Genomic DNA, 21,486 nt, shown 5'->3' on the forward strand with positions numbered 1-21,486 from the left:
CTTAGGCACAAAGCCAATTGGGCAACCTTGGGTTACTTTCTCAGCCCCAGAAAAAAGGCAATGGAAAATCTTGCCAAGAAAACTGCAGCAACTAATCTAGATAGTCACCAGGAATTAACATTGCTTTAAAAGCACACAATTTCTTCCATGTCTTTGTACAGTGGGTGTGCTGCTGATGCAAACCACATTTGGTCTGACTGCAGTTCTAACCCATAAGTTAAAATCTGTGTATTTAAGAACCCGTAAGACCCAATACTGGATTCCTGTGTAGGTACAACATGTGAATGCAAATATGTAAGATTTGCATTGTAATGTCATTGTAATGTCATATGTGTTCCAGAATTAGCCTTCAGTGTGGTTCTCCATGCTGCGACAACCATAATTGGGCATACTGATTAAAGATTTTAGGAATCTAAATAATACTTAATACTATAACATTTAAAACTGTTCTAAATTGACAAGAAGTGACCCTCTAAAGTAGCTGGCAGTACCCTGTCAAATCCTACCAAAAATTGAACTTGAACTGTGGCCCTGCCCTGTTCATCCAGGATAATGATCATCATCGTCCAACAGCCCAGCTTTCTGCCAATGTTGCGTACAAGTTTCCATCCATTCTCATGTCCTCATGTTATCATCTGCTGGGGTCTACTTCAACTCAGGCCCTTGTGCAGTTCCTTTTACAAAGTATGTATTTAGCCTCAAATAACTGGAGCTTGTTCAGGAACTACAGACCCTGCTTACTGGATTATATACATCTATCCTCTGGTCATCTTGTCCAGGTTGGGTGATTGAGGATACAGTAGTTTTTTGTTTGCGTTCTGCAGCTCAGTCGTTTTTTTCTCCAACCTCCTACCACCCTCAGTTTCTGACAATACTCTGCTTGAACTCTTTTTCTTTCACTCTGTTCACTCTGCTCTGAATTTTCTTCTCTGGTGGTTTTATCCTCTATGTCTTGTCCCAGAAGCTTTTAAGAAGAAACATGCTTTGGAAGAGCTTTCTCCAAGTTGAGCCCAGGGTACAACTCCCAAAATCATGAACTCCAATGCATTTGTAGTATAGTACATTTAGAAAAAGATGGATGGAGAAATACTAGTATGGAGTAGTGAAGTAGTAAGCAGAAAAATGTGAAACACTTTATTCACTTCATGCTTCAATTTGTAACTCCAAAATGGCTTTTTAGTGACTGTTGTTATATAGCACACTTTACATAATTACTCAATTTACCCATTTTAGGAGGTTCATTCATTATTGTACTGCTTCTAATTCTGCAAGGCAGTAGGCTGTACCATGGTTTTCCCTTGCATATGGCATTTCACTAAGTTGGTTAAAAAATATTGTCAGTATCAGGACTCCTGTTTTAAAGACTTTGTTAGCATCCTAAGGAAAGTTGTCCCTATGTCCCTTATGGAGGCTCAGCCCTCTTGTACAACTTTCTGGGCTATCATTTGTCCTTTTTGTGACGGTGACCGAGGAGGAAGGAGCATGCTGCAGCTAGCTGCTTTAGGGCTTGTGATTATAGAATATCATGTAATATTTTTCCTTTAGACATTTGGGCTGCATGTGAACCATTGACAACCATATTATACATATATACAATTACATGTAACTTGATATATATATATATATATATGATTTGTTTTATATCCTACCTTTTGTGCTGATGACTTTATAACATCCTATGAAACATTCAAGTTCAAGCAGAGCAGATGAACCTGTGAAAGGACATTCTTGAAAAACTCAGATTGTGACTCAGGGCCCCTGAACAAGAGTTACAATGGCTTTCCTGTATCACAGAGCTTGTCTAGCTAGTATGCAAATACGTAGAGCTAAGGTTTAAAATTTTATCCTTGAAGCAAAAGTTTGGGTGATTTTACACAATTAACTATGCACCAATATGCTATGAAGTTTCTTGCTCAGAGCTAGCGATGAGCTGGTTAGGGTATAATGTGGGGTGGCAAGAAGGCAAATTTTAAAATGCAGGTTCTGTCCTGTCGTCATGGATCTTTTACCTTTTTATTTGACAGTCCTGGAGACCTTGAATTCTGAGTTTCAGACATGCAGTATTCTCCTATCCTTTCTGTCTATGAGTGGATGGACAGGATATTTTTGTCTCCAGGACTTCTTTAAAATTACAAATAGTGATTAATGTATTCTTTCTTAACCCCATTCCTCCTGGTATCTTAGGTAAAATCAGAAATGGAAACCTTGGTTCGAGAGAAGGGTGTCAACTCGTTCCAGATGTTCATGACATACAAAGACTTGTACATGCTCCGAGACAGTGAGCTCTATCAGGTGTTCCGTGCTTGCAAAGATATTGGAGCGATTGCACGTGTTCATGCTGAGAATGGCGAGCTAGTGGCTGAGGTAAGCTGCTTTGGAGGATGGTAGGGTGTGTCCAACAGTGCCACCTTAGATGGATCTGAGTGCCACTGTTTTCATGAATGCGGAGAGTCTCAAAGTGTCGTTGCCACTTTTCCAAGATGCAAGTTGTTTGGATGGGCACATCATCTTCTCCATCATCCTTTTCTGAATGTTGCAAAGTTTGCCTTTGTCCCACACATACTCTCATTCTTATCATTAGTGTCATCTGAACAATTGGATGTATTTCCACAAGCAATTTACACTACCCATGCAGTTGTGCTCTCATTAATCCAGTATCATCATTCTTTTTATTTTCACATATAATAAGGATGCCCTACGCACAGTCACTCATGCGCTAGTCACCTCCCGTGTTGACTACTGCAATGCTCTCTACCTAGGGCTGCTCTTGAGGACCATCCGGAGGCTTCAGCTGGTACAGAATGCAGCCACGCGGGTCGTGATGGGTGGCTCCCGATACGCCCATGTTACACCTCTCCTGCGCGACTTGCATTGGTTGCCGGTTGCCCTCCGGGTGAGATTCAAGGTGCTGGTGATGACCTATAAAGCCCTACATGGCTTAGGTCCAGGATATTTGTCAGACCATCTGCAACCAGCAACAGCTCCCCATCGCCCGGTGCGTTCTCACAGGGAGGGTGCCGTCGGCTAGACAGTGTCGACTGGCGACCCCTAGAACAGAGCTTTCTCTGTGGGTGCTCCCACCCTCTGGAACCAACTTCCTCTGGGACTCCGGTTGGCCCCTGACCTCCGCACTTTCCGCCGCGACTTAAAGACATGGTTGTTTAGCCTGGACTGGGGGGGTTAACATGTATTTTAACACGTTTTTATTCAGATATTTTATTGTTGTGAGCCACCCTGAGTCCTGCGGAGATAGGATGGCATATAAATCAAATCAAATAAACCAAATAAATAAATAAATATAAATAAATAAGAATTATGGATTGGAATCACCATCTCAGCCACCATACACACTGAAAATGTGAAGTGGGAGACACTTCACACAACCTTTAGATCATGCATTGGCATTCCAGATTATGAAGTTGGTTTCAAAATGTGTAATTAAAGCATCAAGAAGAAAAAAAGGATACTGCTCTCTCAATCCTGAACTTTTTGTTCTGATTCTCTGTACAGGGGGCTAGAGAAGCTCTGGATTTGGGCATCACTGGTCCAGAGGGAATTGAGATCAGCCGACCAGAAGAGGTAAAAATGCCATGTGATATATGTACACATGTTCATGCATCCTCCAGTCAGAAATTGCTCCTCCTCCTCTCGTCCCATGAACCTGTGTGATTGGATATGGAAGGGGGGGAATCCCCCTCCCCAGTCGACATGATTATCTCTGCTCACTGACTTAATTGCTATTTATAGCACATTATTATTGGCATATTGTAGTTAGAATACCTTACCATGAAGCTATCAATTGTTCAAGCTGACTTTAAAATAGTTGAACATTGCTTGAGTGACAGGGATGTGGTAGGGTTTTTAAGCACGCATGGGGTACTAATAGCAGAGAAGTAACATGCATTATATTTTGCACTGTCTCATGTCCTTTTCTCATTGCAGCTAGAGGCTGAAGCTACACATCGTGTCATCACCATTGCTAATCGGGTAAGAGCCAGCTCTCCCCATTCTTCCCTGGGGAACCAAATTTACCCACCTTAGAGCTAATGGCTGAGCCCTTATATCCACTACAAGTTTATTCTTTTCAAGGAAATTTCTTGGGTGGATTCTTTGCTCTCATTCTACAACAGGCCACTTGAGCCCTAATTTCCCATAGGCTACTTTCATTATCCAATTCCTTGCAAAAAGCTAGAATATTTTGCACCCTTCTGTATATATTCTACTGTGAAACCTAGTTCACTGCTCAGTCTGATGCTTTCCCCCTTTTTCCTCTTTTGGCAGACTCACTGCCCTGTCTATCTGGTCAACGTTTCTAGCATGTCAGCCGGGGATGTTATAGCTACAGCCAAAATGCAAGGTGAGAGCCAACTTCTGATTCTGAGTGCAAAGACTTAATGCAAAATACATGGTGTTTATTATTATTTTAAGACAGCTGGAAAGAAGGCTTTGAATCCTACCTTGCCATTTACCCCATCCTGGTTCCAAAGACTTTTTCTACATTTTAATAGCTATATATTTAAATGTGGCACTATAAAGAGTGCTATTTTCCTCTTCCAATCTCTATGCTCAGTTTCCTCAAAGTCTTTACCAGAGGTTTACTCACTCTATGCAGATAATTCAATATCAGATAAAGACTGATGCGTCGCCTTATCTATTTATCACCCTATAAGGTAATGAACTCTTTGAAAAGATTGGATCTAACTCTTTGGGGGTCAATGATTTCTCCCCTTTCTTACCTGCAGGGAAGGTTGTGTATGCAGAGACCACCACAGCACATACTACGCTAACAGGCTTACACTACTATCACCAAGACTGGTCCCATGCAGCAGCCTACGTCACGGTGCCACCCTTGCGGCTAGATACAAACACTTCCGCCTACCTCATGAGTTTGCTTGCCAAGTAAGAAGCTTTGGATTACTTAACTCTAGTAAATACCTGAAGAACCAATTGCAACGTAATCTAAAAGGGATAGAAAAGGGCAGATCTGAAAGGGAAAGTCTGTGACCATTCATTCATTCATTCATGAAATTTTTAGACCACTCAACCCTACGACTCATGTGAAATTTAGGGTGAAATATCAGCACAACAAACAGTACTTAAGACTTACCCTATGGTTTCCTTTATCTTTCCCCTCAGTGACACTGTGAATGTTGTGGCCTCTGATCACTGCCCTTTCACCACTAAACAGAAGGCAATGGGGAAGGAAGACTTCACTAAGATCCCCCATGGAGTCAGTGGGGTACAGGACCGTATGGCTGTCATCTGGGAACGTGGAGTGGTAAGTAATGGTATCAAAGAGAATTTGGCTGTTAAGAAAGAAGGATGCCCATTCTGGTTTCCTAAATAGGAGCAGGGAAGGTTGGTAGAGAAATAAATATACTAAGTTGGTAGAGAAATAAAAAATGAGGCTACCTTCCCACCAAAGATGGTCCCTATTTTTCTACTTGCATTTTTTACGTGCTTTCAAACTGCTAGGTTGGCAGAAGCTGGGACAAGTAACAGGAGCTCACCCCATTATGCAGCACTAGGGATTTGAACCGCTGAACTGCCGACCTTTCGATTGACAAGCTCAGCCTCTTAGCCACTGAGCCGCCGCGTCCCATAAGCAGAGTTTACTGATCTCAGAAATAAGATTTCTGCAGGAGTAAATCATGGGATTATCATTTTTTGTGTCTGTGGATGATCCAATTTTTAATATTATGAAAAAAAATTGCTAGCCACATTTTTCATGAAAAACCCAATTTTATGTATCTTTACCACATTCATCTCTTACCTAGGAGCATGGCAGCTCATGTAGTTATGACACAGGGCTGATGATCGGCAGGCTCGCATTCAAGACCTGGTTGCTGCCGCATGGTGGGGTGAGCTCTCATTCACTCCAGCTCCTGCCAACCCTGCAGTTTGAAAGTGGGCAACCATGAGTAGATAGATGGGTACCACTTCAGTGGACAACTTAACAGGGACATGAAAGGAACCCTTAACTGGGCATCCCCCGGGCAGCAGTGATGTCACCGGCTGACCCTTTCACCACAGAAGCACTTTGATGCTTCCAACATGGAAGTATAGTATAGTACCCCTTACAGTACCTATCTTCTTTTGAAAAATCAAGCCATCAGTTTTCCTTCTTAGAAGAGCTACTCCATTCATCATTTTCAGTGCCTGTTTCTGTACCAGTTCTTGGATGTCATTTTAAAGGGACCAGAATGGGACAATGCTTCAAATGCAGCCCTACAAGGACATTACCATACTTCAGTTTTATTTTCAGTACCTTTGCTAGAGATTTTAGCCTAGGAATTCACCTTATTTGCAGCAGCCATATACTGGGTTGGACTTTGCACTGTGCTATAAAACGCGATACCCTTTTTGTGTAACTATTTGCTAATTCAGACTTGTGAGCTTTTCCTTCAGTATGCAACCCTTTGCACTAACTTACACTGAACTGCATTGGCCATTTTAAAGCTCATTAAACCAATGTGAAGATACCCTTTTGAAGCTCTTTGTAATCTGTTGTTTTTTCCCCCATTTTTCTGTCTTGAATTACTTGTGAAATCAACAAAATTGCCTTTTTTCTGCTCACTCCTAATAAATACTAAAACAGATTCCCAATGCTGAACTTTGTGGAAGCTCACCTTATGTAGATCTTCCTAGGAAGAAAGATTATTTTGAGAATTATTTCTAGGCTCTGTTTACTATTTGTTAGCCAGATGAAAAGACCTGTGCTTTTATCCAATGGGTTAATTTCATTGGAGCCTTTGGTGAAGAGCTTTTTAAAACTCCAAATATGTAATATCTTATCAGTTTGCTCCAATCTATTTACTTACTGATATGCCTAAAGAAATCTAGCAGAACAGTGTAATAAGAGTTAGCTTCTCAAAAGCTGGGCTGATTTTCTTCATCAGGACTTGTTCTTCTGGATCTCTGATACCTATCTGTTAATGCTTTTTAGCAGGAGGAAAAAAATTAAATTAACTGATACAATAGTTATCTGTACCTCCTTTGATCCATTTTTTAACATTGAGAGAATACTGGTCTTTTTTTGTATTGAATTTCCCCAAAATCCATTTTCCTGATACTATGTTGAGGAAGCAGTTCCACATTTTTGTAATTTCTTTGCTCTTCTTTCTATTCAAATACTCAATCTCCAGGTAACTACGGTTTAGATATGAATAGTGAAGTTTCTGTTCTCAGAGCCAGTGATAGTTGTGACATAGAGGTCACAACTAATTGGAAAAGCTCTGAGGCACAGTTGTGGCTTGCAAGCTTTTCAGTGAGGAAGACAGCCTTCCTTCAGCTTTTTGGCTATCATGTGGGAGGAGGCTGGATTGTGAGGTAGATGATTTATCCTGTTACACAGTAACAATCCACTGTTTCGGTTTCACAATCCTGTCATTGCTTATCAACTCAAGCTCATTTCCAAAGGACTTTTCTGAATGGCTTATCCCAAAGAGATGCAGTTACCCAAGACGTGAAAGAGAGCCATTTTGGTTGTGGTACTGTTATTGGGGAGTGTCATCTACAGAAAGTATCTCTGAAGCTGAACTGTATGTAGCCTTTGGAACATTATGTGAATACACTTTCTTATGACTTCACATTTAAAAAAAACCCACAGCATATTTTGTGGTTCTATGATAATCTTTAAAACTTATGACAGTTAACTTGCAATATAACTTCTTCCTTATAGAACTGGAAGTGAAAATGTTCTGGAGACCAAGAGTCCTAAAGGAGAAAAGTTGAACTATTTGTTAGAAATCTAAGAAATTTGTTAGCGTTTTCCACACAGGTTCTCTAAGATTCTATATGGCTTTGGTAAGGATTTATTTCATTCCTTTTCTGGAAATTCTCCAGATCTGATTTGTGTTGCTCAAATGACTCTCCCTCTCTTTCTATGCTTCCTGAAATTGTTTCTTACTCCATTCTCCCTCTCTGGAGTGTTTTTTTCTGGGTCTTAGTTGCAGCTACACACATAAATTTAATGCTCAGCCTCCATTTTTATCTTAATATATTCCTCCCAATGGCTCTCAGTTGGCAAACTCCCGTTGCTTCACTCTTAGAGAAGATAAGTTGCTTTGTAAATAGAGTAGGCAATGGCTAAATTCTGTTAAGTTCTCTAATTTAAGAAAAAAAAATACACTGAGTTGTGAATGGGAGTTACTCCAGGAAATTAAGAATAATCAGGTGCTGTTGTCTTGTGCTTCGGTTTCCCAAGGAAATTCTCTGTTTTCAAAAGAAGCCTATTCAGGATAATTACATTGCTTTCTTTTCTTTCTGGTAGTTGAGAAGGCAGCCAATTACCATATGAAAAAGGTATCTTCTATGTGTCTGAGGTGCTTTCATACATTACTGAAAGTTGATAAAAATAATTTTATTTATGAATACATGCTAACACCTATTAAGAGTGTTTATTATTGGATTGTTTTTTTTGCTGCTAGATTTATTTGTTACTGCTTTTGTTTATATTTTCATTCATTCATTCACTGATATTCTGCCTTTTCTCTGACAGCTTAAGTGGCTTATATAATTGGTTCTTTTCAATTTTTTCAGTACAAACCTGAGAAGTAGTCAGGCTGAAAATGTGATTGGTCCAAAAATTAGAAGGGAGCTCTCTGGTCAAGTTGTACATTGCAACCACTATACTCTTAATATTTTATTATTAAAGAAAAGAATTATTTTCTTTTATTGGCAATCACCCAAGAGTATTTTGGCTGATTCCAAATCCATTCAATAAGTAATTGCTATTTTTCATCTTATAGTATAGCAGACTCCTACCTAGTGTTTCTATGCCATTCTTCTATAGCTTCCTTCCATCACAAGCTCAGTCTTCAAAGCCATTTGTCCCCAATGGGCATAAGAACAATGGCTGTCAGATTGATATTTTCAAATCTATCCTTTGGTCACAATCTTCATGAAAAGGCAGTTCCCTGTAACTATTATTACTATTATTAAATTTATTTGCCATCCATCTCACACTCTGAGGCAACTGAGTGGCTTCTGTAGCCCTATACTTGCACACTTGCATATCATTTTATCATCCAAATTAAAAGCTGGGCCTTAGTAAAAGAAAAGAAGAAAAGAACACAGCATTTGAGGAAAAATAAACTGCAAATGAAGAATTGAGCAATAAGCGATGGTTCATATAAGAGAGTAAGCAGGAAACAGCAGACAGTTGTTGTTCCTACCCAGTGGTGAAATCCTCCCGCGGATTGCTATCGGTTCACTGCCTGCACATGTGTGGTATGTGCCAAATGTGTGCTGCGTGCGCATGAATGCGCAGTGCACACCAAAAGCACGCTGCGTGCGCATGAGCATTACATAGCAAACACAATGCGTACCAAATGCACACCACACGCGCCCATACACACTGCTTGCCAAATGCGCACTTTGCGCAGAAAAAGAAGGCTTAACAAGGTAAGTAGAACAGCGAAGGGGGGAACAGCTGTGTCGCGCGATTTAGATTTGCTAGAAAGCAGGATTTCCTGCTTTCTAGCGAATATAAATCATGCGGCACAGCTGATTGTCGGAAATACCGGTTCGGACCAACCGGTAGCTTTTTTTTACTACCTGTTCCCCCGAACCAATTTTCCTTCCCCCCCCCAGAGAATATAGTCCCTTTACCCAAATAAAATTCTTTAACACCACCACTCTATAACTCTAAACCTCATCCTGAGCAGGAACTGAATCTTCTGACTCTGCTCCTTTGCAGGTAGGGGGCAAGATGGATGAGAACCGCTTTGTTGCAATCACCAGCTCTAATGCTGCCAAGATCTACAACCTGTACCCTCGCAAGGGCCGCATCATTCCTGGAGCCGATGCAGACGTAGTTGTGTGGGACCCTGAGGCCACCAAGTAGGCACTGGGGAAGATGGGATTGGGAAAAGAGGAACAGCCAGAGTCCTAGCACAGAGAAATGTCTGTGCAAATTTCAGATGCGGGACATCCCAACATTAATCATGAGAGAAGCCACTAGGTTTGGTTCTGATGCCAAGGCGTATACACAAAAATCACTTTCAGGGAGGAATGGCAGCAGTGAGGACTCAGGGCACTCTCTTGCCAATGGATAGCACCAGCAGGTTTAGGGCTGCCAGATCAAGAGTCTGGATGACTGTTAGGTGGAGAAAAAGAGAGGTTTGGTGGCTATTTGCTGTCCCTCTAATTCAGTGTTTCTCAACTTTGACAGTTTTCAGATGTGCAAAGGATGGCTAGATTGTCTGCCATGTTTACCTTGTTTCCTATCTCGCTAGCCTTAATCCATTGAACAGGATAAGATGTTTAGATTGCTGTATGGGGAGATGTTGCCTTGGAGCTTTTTAAACAGTGAAAATCCAAGTAGAGCCCTTTGTGCCAGGGACCCCAAGGTGGCTGCAACTGCTGACTTAACTCTGTTTATACCACTGGAAATATCCAAGGGTATGAATGGATAGATAGTTGGGAACATGTGCTAGTCCTTCTAACTGCCATGTAAAGTATTGGGAAAGAGGATATTAACCACAGTATCTAAATATTGATTGAATGATCAAACTGTCCATCATTTCATTAACCAATGTATATCCCAGTTTTCGTTCAAGAATTCAAGGTGGCATACATAATACTCCATCCCCTGATTCTCCTCGCCCCCCCAACAACAATCTTGTGAGGTAGGTTTAGCTGGGGGGAAAAAGTGACTGGTCTAAAGTCACCCAACGAGTTTCTGTGACTGAGAAGACTAAAACCTGGATCTAACCGGTGCCAATCCAAAACTTTAATTACCACATCACATTGTCATGTGAGCACAGGATCTCAGTATGCTAGATAACAAAACCATAAAGCCACAGAAAAAAATTGCTACCTGATCCCCTCAAAGGCAGAGCCAGTGGGCAGAATATTTGCCCTCAAGGCAACCTTATAGTTTAGCATTAAGGTAAGACCTGATGCCATAAATATTTGAGTTAGTGTTTCTATGGAGAATACAAAAACCAATCCTATGTCAATTTAATCACTAGACAAGAGGACTCCCCAATCAATAGGACAGGGGACTGGCACAGCAGAAGACTATCGACTATGTGGCATAAATTGAAAACTACTTTACTAAAAACTTTTGTATAGCATTTCTTATTCAAAAACAATCCCTAAGTAGTTTAATCTATTTAAGGTTTCCAGGACCTAGCTGCAGATAGAACGGAATTTTAATCCATATTCCAGTAACAGTCAAAATACAGCCAGAAACCTGTGATTCTTTCACATGAATTAGTCCAGTGTCAAGGATGGTGTTTCAATAGGTTAGACCAGGCTGTTTATTTGCAAAAAGCAGAAAACTGTCAGACTAGATTAATGATGATACTAGATTATGGAGCCATTAAATGAAGTTTCTTCTTTGAGGTACTCCATTTGACAGAATTGCTGACTATTTTTTCCAGGAAAATACTGCATTTACTTATCTATTTATTTGTTACACCTTTCTCTCCTTAAATTAAGATGTATACAATGGCTTTCATGAGAATAATATGTAAAATCAATAAACATTATTAAAGAAAGATATTAAAAACAAAATAAATCTAAATAAGAGTAAGTAATAGGATTAAGCTGCAAGTGTCATATTTATTTAGTCTTAAATCCTCTTATATCATCTGACGGAGCTTTATTCTAAATTTGCAGCAGTTAGTATAATCTAAATTTAAGGACCGTGAATAAAAAAAGAAATATTCAGTGCAATCACACTGGAAGTAAACTCTATATAGAAAATACAGTTAATTAAGGAATTAAAGCAAAATAATAATATCTAGACATTGTTATATAAAATCATAATAAGAATATCCTGATCTAGTGTCTTTTAAAGATCTAGTAAGTCATGTTAAAAAGCTAGCTAAGCCATCTAAGTTTTCAACTGAACTGATTAAACATGTTCTATAGGCATAGCCACTTTTTCATTTATAAGTTCTCAGGACAAATGGTGTTAAAGGTTGACCCCTTGAAATTCACCAGATGTTTAAGTCAATAGAAAGGAAGATCTGATTTGGTTTCCTGAACTTCCTGAAACCAGCATATTAAGTAAGAATCTTCTCAGATTTTTCCGTGGTTTTTAAGAAACGAAGCAAGGCTTCTATTTCTTTGACCAAAAAATTAGTTCTATTTATTTACCTGTAGTTTTATCCGGCACCTTTCTCCAATACATAGTAGATGTTGCAAAGATCTCACCTCTGTCAGAAAGAACATGCTTTAAGAGATACATTAGCAAGGTCTTAAACAGAATGTTACACTTAGAATATCTTTGTTCAGAGAGCCTTTCAAATATGTCCTGCTTCACGATTCTCCTTTCCATAAAGCACAATATAAATATGATATATACACATTTTATAAATAAACTTTTTCCCAAGTTTTCCTGCCCTCACTCTTTGATTAAGAATTTGAGAGAGGAGAGGAAGGTTGACTTGGGCTCCTGCAATGCTAATGTGACCCTAATTTTTTTTTTATGTTCCTCCTGATATTAAAGATGATGGGAACAGTGTTACATTTTTTAATAACTCAGATTGTGTGAGTTTTGGAAAATTAGAAAGGAGAAAGAAGTTTCCAGAAAATTATTGGAATCAGTTGTTGCCTTTTATTTGAATTCCCTATGGCCTCAATTTGACTTTATAATTGTTAAGCATTGGAGTGGTTCTACCCTCATGCTTTGAAAACAACTAAGGTTGATCGACAGCCTTCCCTTTCTTTTGAGTTAGGAGAGTCTAGAAATGGAAAAGACCAGATGCTGTCAGTGCTAAGATAGTAGAGCCAGTTCCCTGCAGATCTCACTGCTCTTTGCTCTTTCCTAGGACCATCTCAGCCAGTACCCAGGTCCAGGGTGGTGATGTGAACCTGTATGAGAACATGCGCTGCCATGGAGTACCACTGGTTACTATAAGCCACGGGCGTGTCGTCTACGAGAATGGAGTCTTTATGTGTGCTGAAGGCACCGGGAAGTTCTGCCCTCTCCGCTCCTTTCCAGACTCTGTGTACAAGAAACTGGTACAGCGAGAAAAGGTACCAAAAGGGACAAGGAAAAAGGCAGTCAAAAGACATGTGACTAAGTGGGGTTGGGAGGGATTTCACTGTACTGCTTATCCCTTTTCCATAAATTCACACTGTACGGTAGCAAATCAGTCACTCAGCATGACAGAAGAGCAACAATATGAAAAGTTGGGGCAGAAAAGTGCATGGTGAATAAAGATGTCATTACAAAAATGATCTGAGGACAGTTATTCCCTTAGGATAGTGAACAGTTGTAATAGAAAATGAGGTAAGGGTTGCAAAACAAGGTACAGTAAAGGCATAGTGATGGAGCAATATAATTGCAAATAAAAATGCATTTTTATTATACTAAAGGATCAGTGGCCAAAGACCAGTAAGTACACACAGAGTAAGCCAAAAGCTTATATGGCCAATGTCCAGTTTCCCACAGCAGCCAATTAAATAACTTCAAGGGGGCCACAACAGTCCATGACTGCAGTTACATCTACTGGATCATGTTCCTCAACAAATGCTTCTCGGAGGCATGTTTCCCCTAACACTGGTAGTCATCCATAACACATAAACGTTACACATTACAATCCATAACACATTAGTGGCTAAATCACCTGTGAATTATTCGACAGAACCCAAAGCACTTCCTGCTGCTAAGGAAAGTAGGAATGGTTTTGGGGGAAGTGGAGATGGTTGAGCAGAGCAAGTTCTCCACAATGAGGAGGGTTCTGTTTAGAGAAGTACTATGAATATTGGTTTCTGGAACAGTAATTGATTTCAGGAAAATGGGGGTGGAAACAACCATTTGGAGGGACAGGTTTCCCACTGGAGTTTCTCGTTTTCTGAACAGCTGCAGAAAGTGACCTCAAGGGATTTAAAAAAATAAAATTATAGTCTTCTTCCTACAAAAAGAAAATTGGCCATGACCAGATTTTAATGTTTAATGTTAAAGTTTAATGTTAGTGAGTTGATAGAAATTGAGGGAAAGAGAGAAAAGGAATTCGCTAGATACTTGCTAAGCAGAAGGAGGACTCAAGAGGAGGAAGAGATTTCACTGGGAGGGATGATTTACATCCTCAGAAGATCAGAGGGTCGATGGGCATGATTGGTGTGGTGCCCCTTGGTTCCAATATCAGTATTTATTCAAATAAAATGCAAGCTTTTAACCATGATTAGATTTTCTGAAATCTCTCTGATTGCTCAGGTGAGGAGGCAGAGTTCTGTGCCCTGTGGTTCTACTCCAGGGGTGTCAAACTCACGTCATCATGGCAGCATCACGTAACATATCGGGACATTTTTTCCCTTTCGCTAAACCGGGCGTAGGCATGGCCAGCATGTGACGTATCCAGCCCACAGGCCGGGAGTTTGACAACCCTGTTCTACTCCTTCAAACACAGAGCTAAAATTCACTTCCTTTCCAAAATTCAGGTGTTCTGAAATGCAGTGAAGAAATCCAAAGAATGAGGCTGTGCAATGCAGAACAAACTTAGCATGATCACAGGGAGGGAAAAGAGAGGGAACTCTCACCCTTCTTCTTCCTGGTCACCCCTTTCTCCACCACATAAAATTAGCTTTAATTTTATATGGAAAAATCAAATGTTGCATATGGGAAGGGGGGAGGCAGGAAGAAAGAAAAATACAGTTATGGAAACAGGGAGTGGGATCAGCTAGGGGACAATTTCAAGGGAAGAGGGAGAGATATATTGGGAATAAGAAGTGTTTATTTTGGAGAATAATTATTGTCAAGTGATTGTTATCACCAGAGGGATGGGCTTTAATTAATTTTGTACTTCTATAAGCTGCCTGAAGTACTGTGAATTGGGCAGCCATATAAATTTTCTTCATAATTAAAAATAAATTTAAAAAATCAGGTAAAAGTGAGGGATCTTAGAGAAAAAATATTTCCTGAGGAAGCTAGCATAGATCCTGCCATCATGGTAGTGCTTGTTTCTTGCAACTCAGCAGTATTTCCTCTCCAAGTGAAACCCATCCCAAAACTATCAGGCATGTGCAAGATCCAGCTGACTAAGTCAGGTTCTGGCCAAAGGTACAGCTGGCTTCTAACATTCATCCAGCCAAAGAAGGCCTGGTTGGGCCATTTGCTCACACTTGTCTTAACCCCATCATCCACTCCAAAAGATTAATCTGGATTTCTCACACTAGGCGTCTTAACTCCTTAAGGCCTGGCTCTCCAAAGATTATGAGTTTCCACAGATAGTATTTTGGGGAGGGCCAAAGCTGACTTTTATTTTGTGTATTTTTTTTTTAATTAGAGCTTAAAGCTTAAAGGCGTGGACCGCACCCCATATCTGGGGGACGTAGCCATGGTTGTGCACGCTGGGAAAAAAGAGACGGGGACACCACTTGCAGACACCCCCACTCGGCCAGCCACAAGACATGGGGGCATGAGGGACCTCCACGAGTCCGGCTTCAGCCTTTCCGGTAAGGAGGGGGCTGGAGCAAGTCTTCTTTGGGGTGGATAGCAAAATGGCAGATCCTGCCCACCCTTCATGCTCCTCTGACTCAGGTCGCCAGCATTACTCTCTTCCTCCTCTATGTCTTTGCCTTGTGTATTATTTGCTTCCTCCTCGCTCCGCATCTTCACAGGGCTACTTTCTAAGTCCTTCCTTAGAAGAATTGGCTGATTTTATACAGCTGACCTATGGGACCAGACTTCCTGTTAGGACTGGGATCTGGTCCTGAGCTCCCCCTCCCCCTTCATCCTTCCATGCCTTTGCTTCTGAACAGCTACTTCCCATTCTGATTTACTTTGATGCCTGCACTGCCTGTTCCTAGTCTTGTCTTGACTTTTTTTTTAGAGAATGTGTGATGCTTTTCATGGGTGGGCAGGTGGGGTGGAGGGCTTCTACTGTATATTGGCTAAAAGAGACAAGAAGGAGGATTGGAAGACCCAGGCGGAAGATAATATGTGTCAAAGAGGAAAAGGCAGAAATAAAATTAGTTGACTACAACTATCTGTAGGGAGATTGAATCAAGAGCTTAAGAAAGAATAGTCTGTTGGAGTATTTTGGCGGCATTAAAATAGCAAGCTGGTTTGTATGTTTCTTTGCATAAAGCATTTCTTAGCAACCTTCCAAGGCTAGCGGACTATGTTCGCATCGTCCACTAGCAGCAGCTAAAATGGGGTTGAAGAGTTTGTGGATTCACTAGTCAACAAATCCAGCTATAATCTTAACAGGTTGTGTGGACCAGCTATAAATGTATTTTGTTGCAGCGTAGTACCTTACATGAAGATGCCAATTTTGCTCATTTAGGATTGCCATATTATTTGACCCCAGCCAAAAATTTCAAGAAAACATATGCCAATGCTATAAGGAGCCATCGTGGTGCAGAATGCAGCATTGCAGGCTAACTGCTCTCTGCCAGGAATTTGATCCTGATTGGCTCAGTCAGTTCAGCGGTTCGAATCCCTAGTGCTGCGTAACGTGGTGAGCGCCCGTTACTTGTCCCAGCTTCTGCCAACCTAGCAGTTCAAAAGCTCGTAAAAAGTAGAAAAAGTAGAAAAATAGGGACCAGCTTTGGTGGGAAGGTAACAGCATTCCGTGCATCTTTGGCGTTTAGTCATGCCGGCCACATGACCACGGAGATGTCTTCGGATAGCACTGGCTCTTCAGCTTTGAAACGGAAATGAGCACTGCCCCCTAGAGTCGGGAACGACTAGCACATTTGTACGAGGGGAACCTTTACTTTTACCTTTTAGAGAGGGCTATAAAGCACTATGGAGCAATATATAAGTCTAAGTGCTACTGGCTATAGCTCTGTAAAGCGATGGTTGTCCGAGAGCCATCTTCAGCTCTCCCCTTCTGGTATGCGCGGAACAACTAAAGTGGAACTGACATTTCTGGCTGGATCATATGCACCTAAAAGGTCCAAAGGAAAAAGGTAGCTGAAGTGAAGTCAGCACAACCACCAACTGTGGACACTGAAAGGCAGAATAGCATCAGCTTTGGGAAAAGCCCTTTCTTTCAATCCTCCTTGGAAGCCAGATGGTCCAGTCTGGCAAGTCTGGATTTATAATCTGTAATGGAAAGCAAAGATGTAGTTTGTGCTCATTATAAAGGGATCTTGCCAAACATTACGGCTGCAGTCTTATTTTACCCGTGTCTCGGAAAGCCTAATAACTGAGTACATCACACGATACTAATTACACAAATGGAAGAAACTGCTTTTGCATCACCTTTTGCTAAAAGAATAAAGACTCCCTCAATTCCAGCTCAGTTCTTTGCTGATTTCATGGACACATCTATGTACTTTCTTTGCTAACTATGTAAAAAAAATATTAGTTTTTTCCCAGCATGTTTTCAGTTTTTGAAAAGCTTGGGATTTTTGATGGAGTCCTATCCAAACTCTTAATAGATCTGACCTTATTTGGTCTTTTCATAACAATTAATATTGTTTAGACGTTACTATCTCATTTCTTGTTATATTCCAACAAAAATCTCTCTAAAGCTGCTATTTTTAATACATAAAAACGTCCCATTAATATTTAATCAAAATATAAATTGCTTCCAAGATGTAGTCCCTAGGTAGGCCGGAAAAGAGAAACAAGTTTATCCTTCACCATCACTTAGACTATGGCCACTGTTCAGGTTTCCCTCTGGTTCTTTATACAAAATAAAATGTTCAGGTTAACTATTTGCAATATGCTGCTTATGGTGCCTATTAGATTTCAGCGCATCTCTTTCTCTTCCAGATTATTTATTTGTCAAATTTATATGGCTGCCCATCTCACGTGAAATGACTCTGGGTGGTGTACAATAAAACCAATAATTAAAAACGTTCGGCAAACCAGTTAAAACAATTAAGAACAATTAAAGCAATCAAAACAATGAACACAGATAAAACAAGGCCACAAGTGGAAAAATGTAAACAGTAAAATGTAGACAACACTATACCAGGGGTCCCCAGGCTAGCTGGAAAAAAAAACATTTTGAGGGATTTCTGTAAGGCCATAAAGGTTGGGCTGATCTAACCTCAGGAGAGATGGTGTTCCAGAAGGCAGGTGCTGCAACAGAAAAGGCTCTAGGACCCATCTGATGGGAGTTCTTTCGCAGATGGGACCCAGCAGCCCCCCGCTGTACCTGATGGGATGGGTGGATGGGAGGGGCAGGTGCAGCAGGAGGGATCAGGTGGCTGATCTTGCAGTTAAAATGTCCTTGTCCTCTTCCTCAGGACCAACAGATTTTTATTCCCAGAATAAGAAAGACTATGCCCTAGGCATCTCCATCAGATCTGCACCAAGGCTGGTATCTAACTGGGAATGAATCTGAGTCATTTTCACCCAATCTTGCTGATTAATCTCTGGGTTCCCCTTTTCCAGAAGGGTTCAGGTCACCCAAAACAAGGCCCCTCGACAGCAGTCTACAAACACAATAAGGGCAGAGAAATTTTGTTTCACTGCCCCTACCACCACAAGATAGGCCTCTATAGAGGCTTTTATCCCTGTTTGGTTGAATTAATCCTTCGGTGTCCTACAGCGGCCTTGTCTTCTCTCATTTCATTTCCCTCCGCTCCTTCATAAACCACAGAGCGCAATGGGATCCATGGGAAGGAGAGGTCACATGGGTACAATCCAATCCATGGCCAAAACCGCCTTCTCATTCCAAGCGGCTCTAAGGTCTCAGTTGCATAGTGCAGTAGACTGCTAGGACAACCCCTGGCTCCCTCTGGAACCTTTCTGGGTCCATTAGTCAGCAAGGTTACCAGGTCATGATCTGACCATGACAAGAGAATCACAGAGAGTTCCTCCAATTCCAGATCATATATATTACTTGCAATACCTTTTTGATGAAACTGGGGGAGGGGGAATCTATGGGTTCTACTCTACAGAGCTGGGTGCTGGAAATTCCACAATCAAGAATTGTGGACTTTCACAAAACTTTATTAATAATGTTAAGGAACTCTTTGAAATCACTCTTCATGGATCACAGGAGGGAGTATCTGCTGTGCAAAGCTAATCTGAAAGACTGCCAACCCATCTCTATCCTTTCATTCACACATGTCCTATTTTGTTTTCTACTGAAGATGATTTCAAATAAATTATTTTACAAAAATTAAATGATAAATGCAGGGTGATATTTCTCCTGGACTTTGTAATGATCCTGTAGGGACAGGATGAATAGGATGTGGTTTCTCCTTGCCAGTTTGCTTTTGACCCTGCACCTTCTCTGTCTCCTTTTTTTGCCACAGGTTCTCAAATCGATGACCATGTTCCAAAGCGAGCTTCGGCCCGGATTCTCGCTCCCCCCGGAGGCAGGTCTAGTGGCATTTGGTAGCTGCCCTCCAGACTTGTCCCCCAACTAAGGACACCATCTCCACCCCCACTTGCCTGGCTGCCACCAACACCCTGCAAGCTCATGGCAGCCACACTTTTCACCGGAGCCACTGACACGGGCAAGCGCTCTGCTGCCTGCACCCAATGCCATGCCCTGCGGAGTCACCTGCTCCCCTCTGGGAATGAGACGACAGGGCCCTATCCCTCTCCTCACCCCACAGCTGCACTAAGTGCCGGGTGATGCACCGAGGGAGGACCTGCCTTTGTTCCTAGAGAAGGTGGGAGCTCCCCCAAGTACTGTGGGGGAAGAGGGGGCAGCCCTGGGGAGGGGACAGGGCCAAGGGGGCCTGTCTGTGCCGGTTCCTTTCTGTTTTGCACGTTGGGTTTTTGGATAAGTGACATTTTGACTTGTTTGTGCATCACGTGGAAAAAAATACTGAAATAAAGGTGCTTTGTGTGCTAGCAGTAGGATAGAAGGGGGAGGTGTGTGGGCCAGGCTAGGGTGGGGCTCAGCTGGGTTGAAGGACAGAGGTCCCCATTCAGGCATTGTACTTACTGTGCAAAGGGAAGAGGGTCAGCCAAGAATTACCCAAGGGTAGACAAACCTCCTTTATCTCTGTTGTCTCATAGGACAATGTCGCTAACAGTTGTGAGCTTCTGCCCCTTTGTTTGGGTTTGCTACATATTCTCAACTGAAAGCTCTTGAGAGGACTGTATAAAAGATGGCCAAGTTCAAATGATACCCTTTTCTTCTGTATCCCAAGTAAAAATGAATGTTGGGCACACACTCAGTTATAGGAGAAAGAGCTGTCCTGTTGGCTCCTGTAGGACAATACAGTCTACGGTTAGAGTGGGGGGAGGATAGTAGCCAAGAAGTTTTGTCTTACTCTTCCCATTGGCCTATATCAAACAGCAACTGTCTTCATGGCTCATTCTTTGTAGCTTTTTTTTTTCTTTTAAAGTACTGGAATATCCTGAAGCTTTTCTATTCCCAATCTCTTAGACGTCTCTGTCCAGGGAGAGAACTTGTTCTGTTCAAGTGTATCAGCCTCTTGACCATAATCCTAACCCCTACTGCCTGGAGGTAAGGCGAAAGAGCAGCAGAACCTAGTTGCCCCATCCCTTTAGTGCCTCTTCTCCTCATCTTGCAAAGGAGGAGCTACCAGAGCAGAAACTGATTCCCATCAGCCCCGTCAACAGAAAGGGATTGGTGTGGGTTGGCTGAATCCGCTTTCTCCATCCTCTCACACCAGCCACCTTCTTTACTCTGAGCTTGGGGATAAAGGATTCCTTTAATACTCAGTGAGACAGAGTCTTTCTCCTCTCCATGTTGAGGGATGGAGGGATTTCCTGTCTGAACTACTCACTGGCCTTTCAAGCCAGAGGATATCTTGAGAGAAGCATGTGTGCTCTGAAACCTCCTTCCAATCCTCTCCCAACCTGATGGTGCTAACCTTCCCACCTGGCTGACTGTTGGGGCTCATGAAGCCTCCGTTTCCCCACCCTCGGCCCATTAATGCCTCCCTCTGAAATAGCGTGAAATGTGAACTGTTCCTTGTGCACTTTTCCCTCAATAGTTGGTACCCATAGGTATATGAAGCTGGGTGGCCAGGCGTGACGGAGTCCTCAGCTCCCAGGACCGCGATGGAGGACTCGGCTTGTGAACGCAGCCAGCCCTGCCCTGTTACATGTTGGAATAGTCTTGTAATGACTGTTTTAGCACCTGCAGTGCATATGTTTCCTCATTAAAGATTGTTCTCATGATACAAAGCTTTTGGGTCTGTGCTTCAGAAGCAGTCTTTTGGCATCGCAGGGAAGGAGAAGATGAACCTCAACATGGAAACCATGCACCTGACACTTAGTACCTGTAGTTGGAAGAAGCCTTAAAAAAGAAAAACATATTTAATGACTACAGAAGTGGTTCACCACTGCCTTCTGCCAGAATGTTCTTCCCAATGTAGCCTAGGTTCCTAAGATTTCCTGCTGGTGGTCTTCCATCCAAGTAACAACCAGTTCTGAGCTCCTTTAGCATTTGGGGGTGAATTGGTAAGTGCTGCAAGTTCTGGTGCCTTAATATTGATGTAGCTTAAACATTATATAATTATCGAAGCATCAGCTATAGCAACCTGCTAAAATCTTGGAGTTGTTTGAAACTGCCTTCATTTCACACCAAAACAATCAAAACGGGTACTTTTTTTAAGAACAACAGATCACCACTA

General features: G+C 41.7%; 1 protein-coding gene across 3 annotated transcripts in view; it reads left to right on the forward strand.

Annotated features, from left to right (window-relative positions):
• DPYSL5 (dihydropyrimidinase like 5) overlaps positions 1-21,037 on the forward strand; it is a 60,448-nt gene extending 39,411 nt beyond the window's left edge. For 2 of the 3 annotated variants that reach the window (XM_034421163.3, XM_087883354.1), the window contains exons 4-13: positions 2,185-2,364; positions 3,511-3,579; positions 3,943-3,987; positions 4,282-4,357; positions 4,743-4,899; positions 5,137-5,278; positions 9,701-9,843; positions 12,786-12,993; positions 15,246-15,414; positions 19,183-21,037. In XM_034421163.3, coding sequence (XP_034277054.3) covers positions 2,185-2,364; positions 3,511-3,579; positions 3,943-3,987; positions 4,282-4,357; positions 4,743-4,899; positions 5,137-5,278; positions 9,701-9,843; positions 12,786-12,993; positions 15,246-15,414; positions 19,183-19,268 — 1,275 coding nt within the window. In that variant the 3' untranslated portion in view covers positions 19,269-21,037. The remainder of the gene's footprint in view (positions 1-2,184; positions 2,365-3,510; positions 3,580-3,942; positions 3,988-4,281; positions 4,358-4,742; positions 4,900-5,136; positions 5,279-9,700; positions 9,844-12,785; positions 12,994-15,245; positions 15,415-19,182) is intronic. The other variant, XM_060693134.2, reaches the window with a different exon arrangement.
• The last annotated feature ends 449 nt before the right edge of the window (positions 21,038-21,486 follow it).

This window comes from Pantherophis guttatus, chromosome 1 (assembly GCF_059756535.1).
Source record: "Pantherophis guttatus breed Tessera chromosome 1, ASM5975653v1, whole genome shotgun sequence".
Classification (NCBI taxonomy): Eukaryota; Metazoa; Chordata; class Lepidosauria; order Squamata; family Colubridae; genus Pantherophis; species Pantherophis guttatus.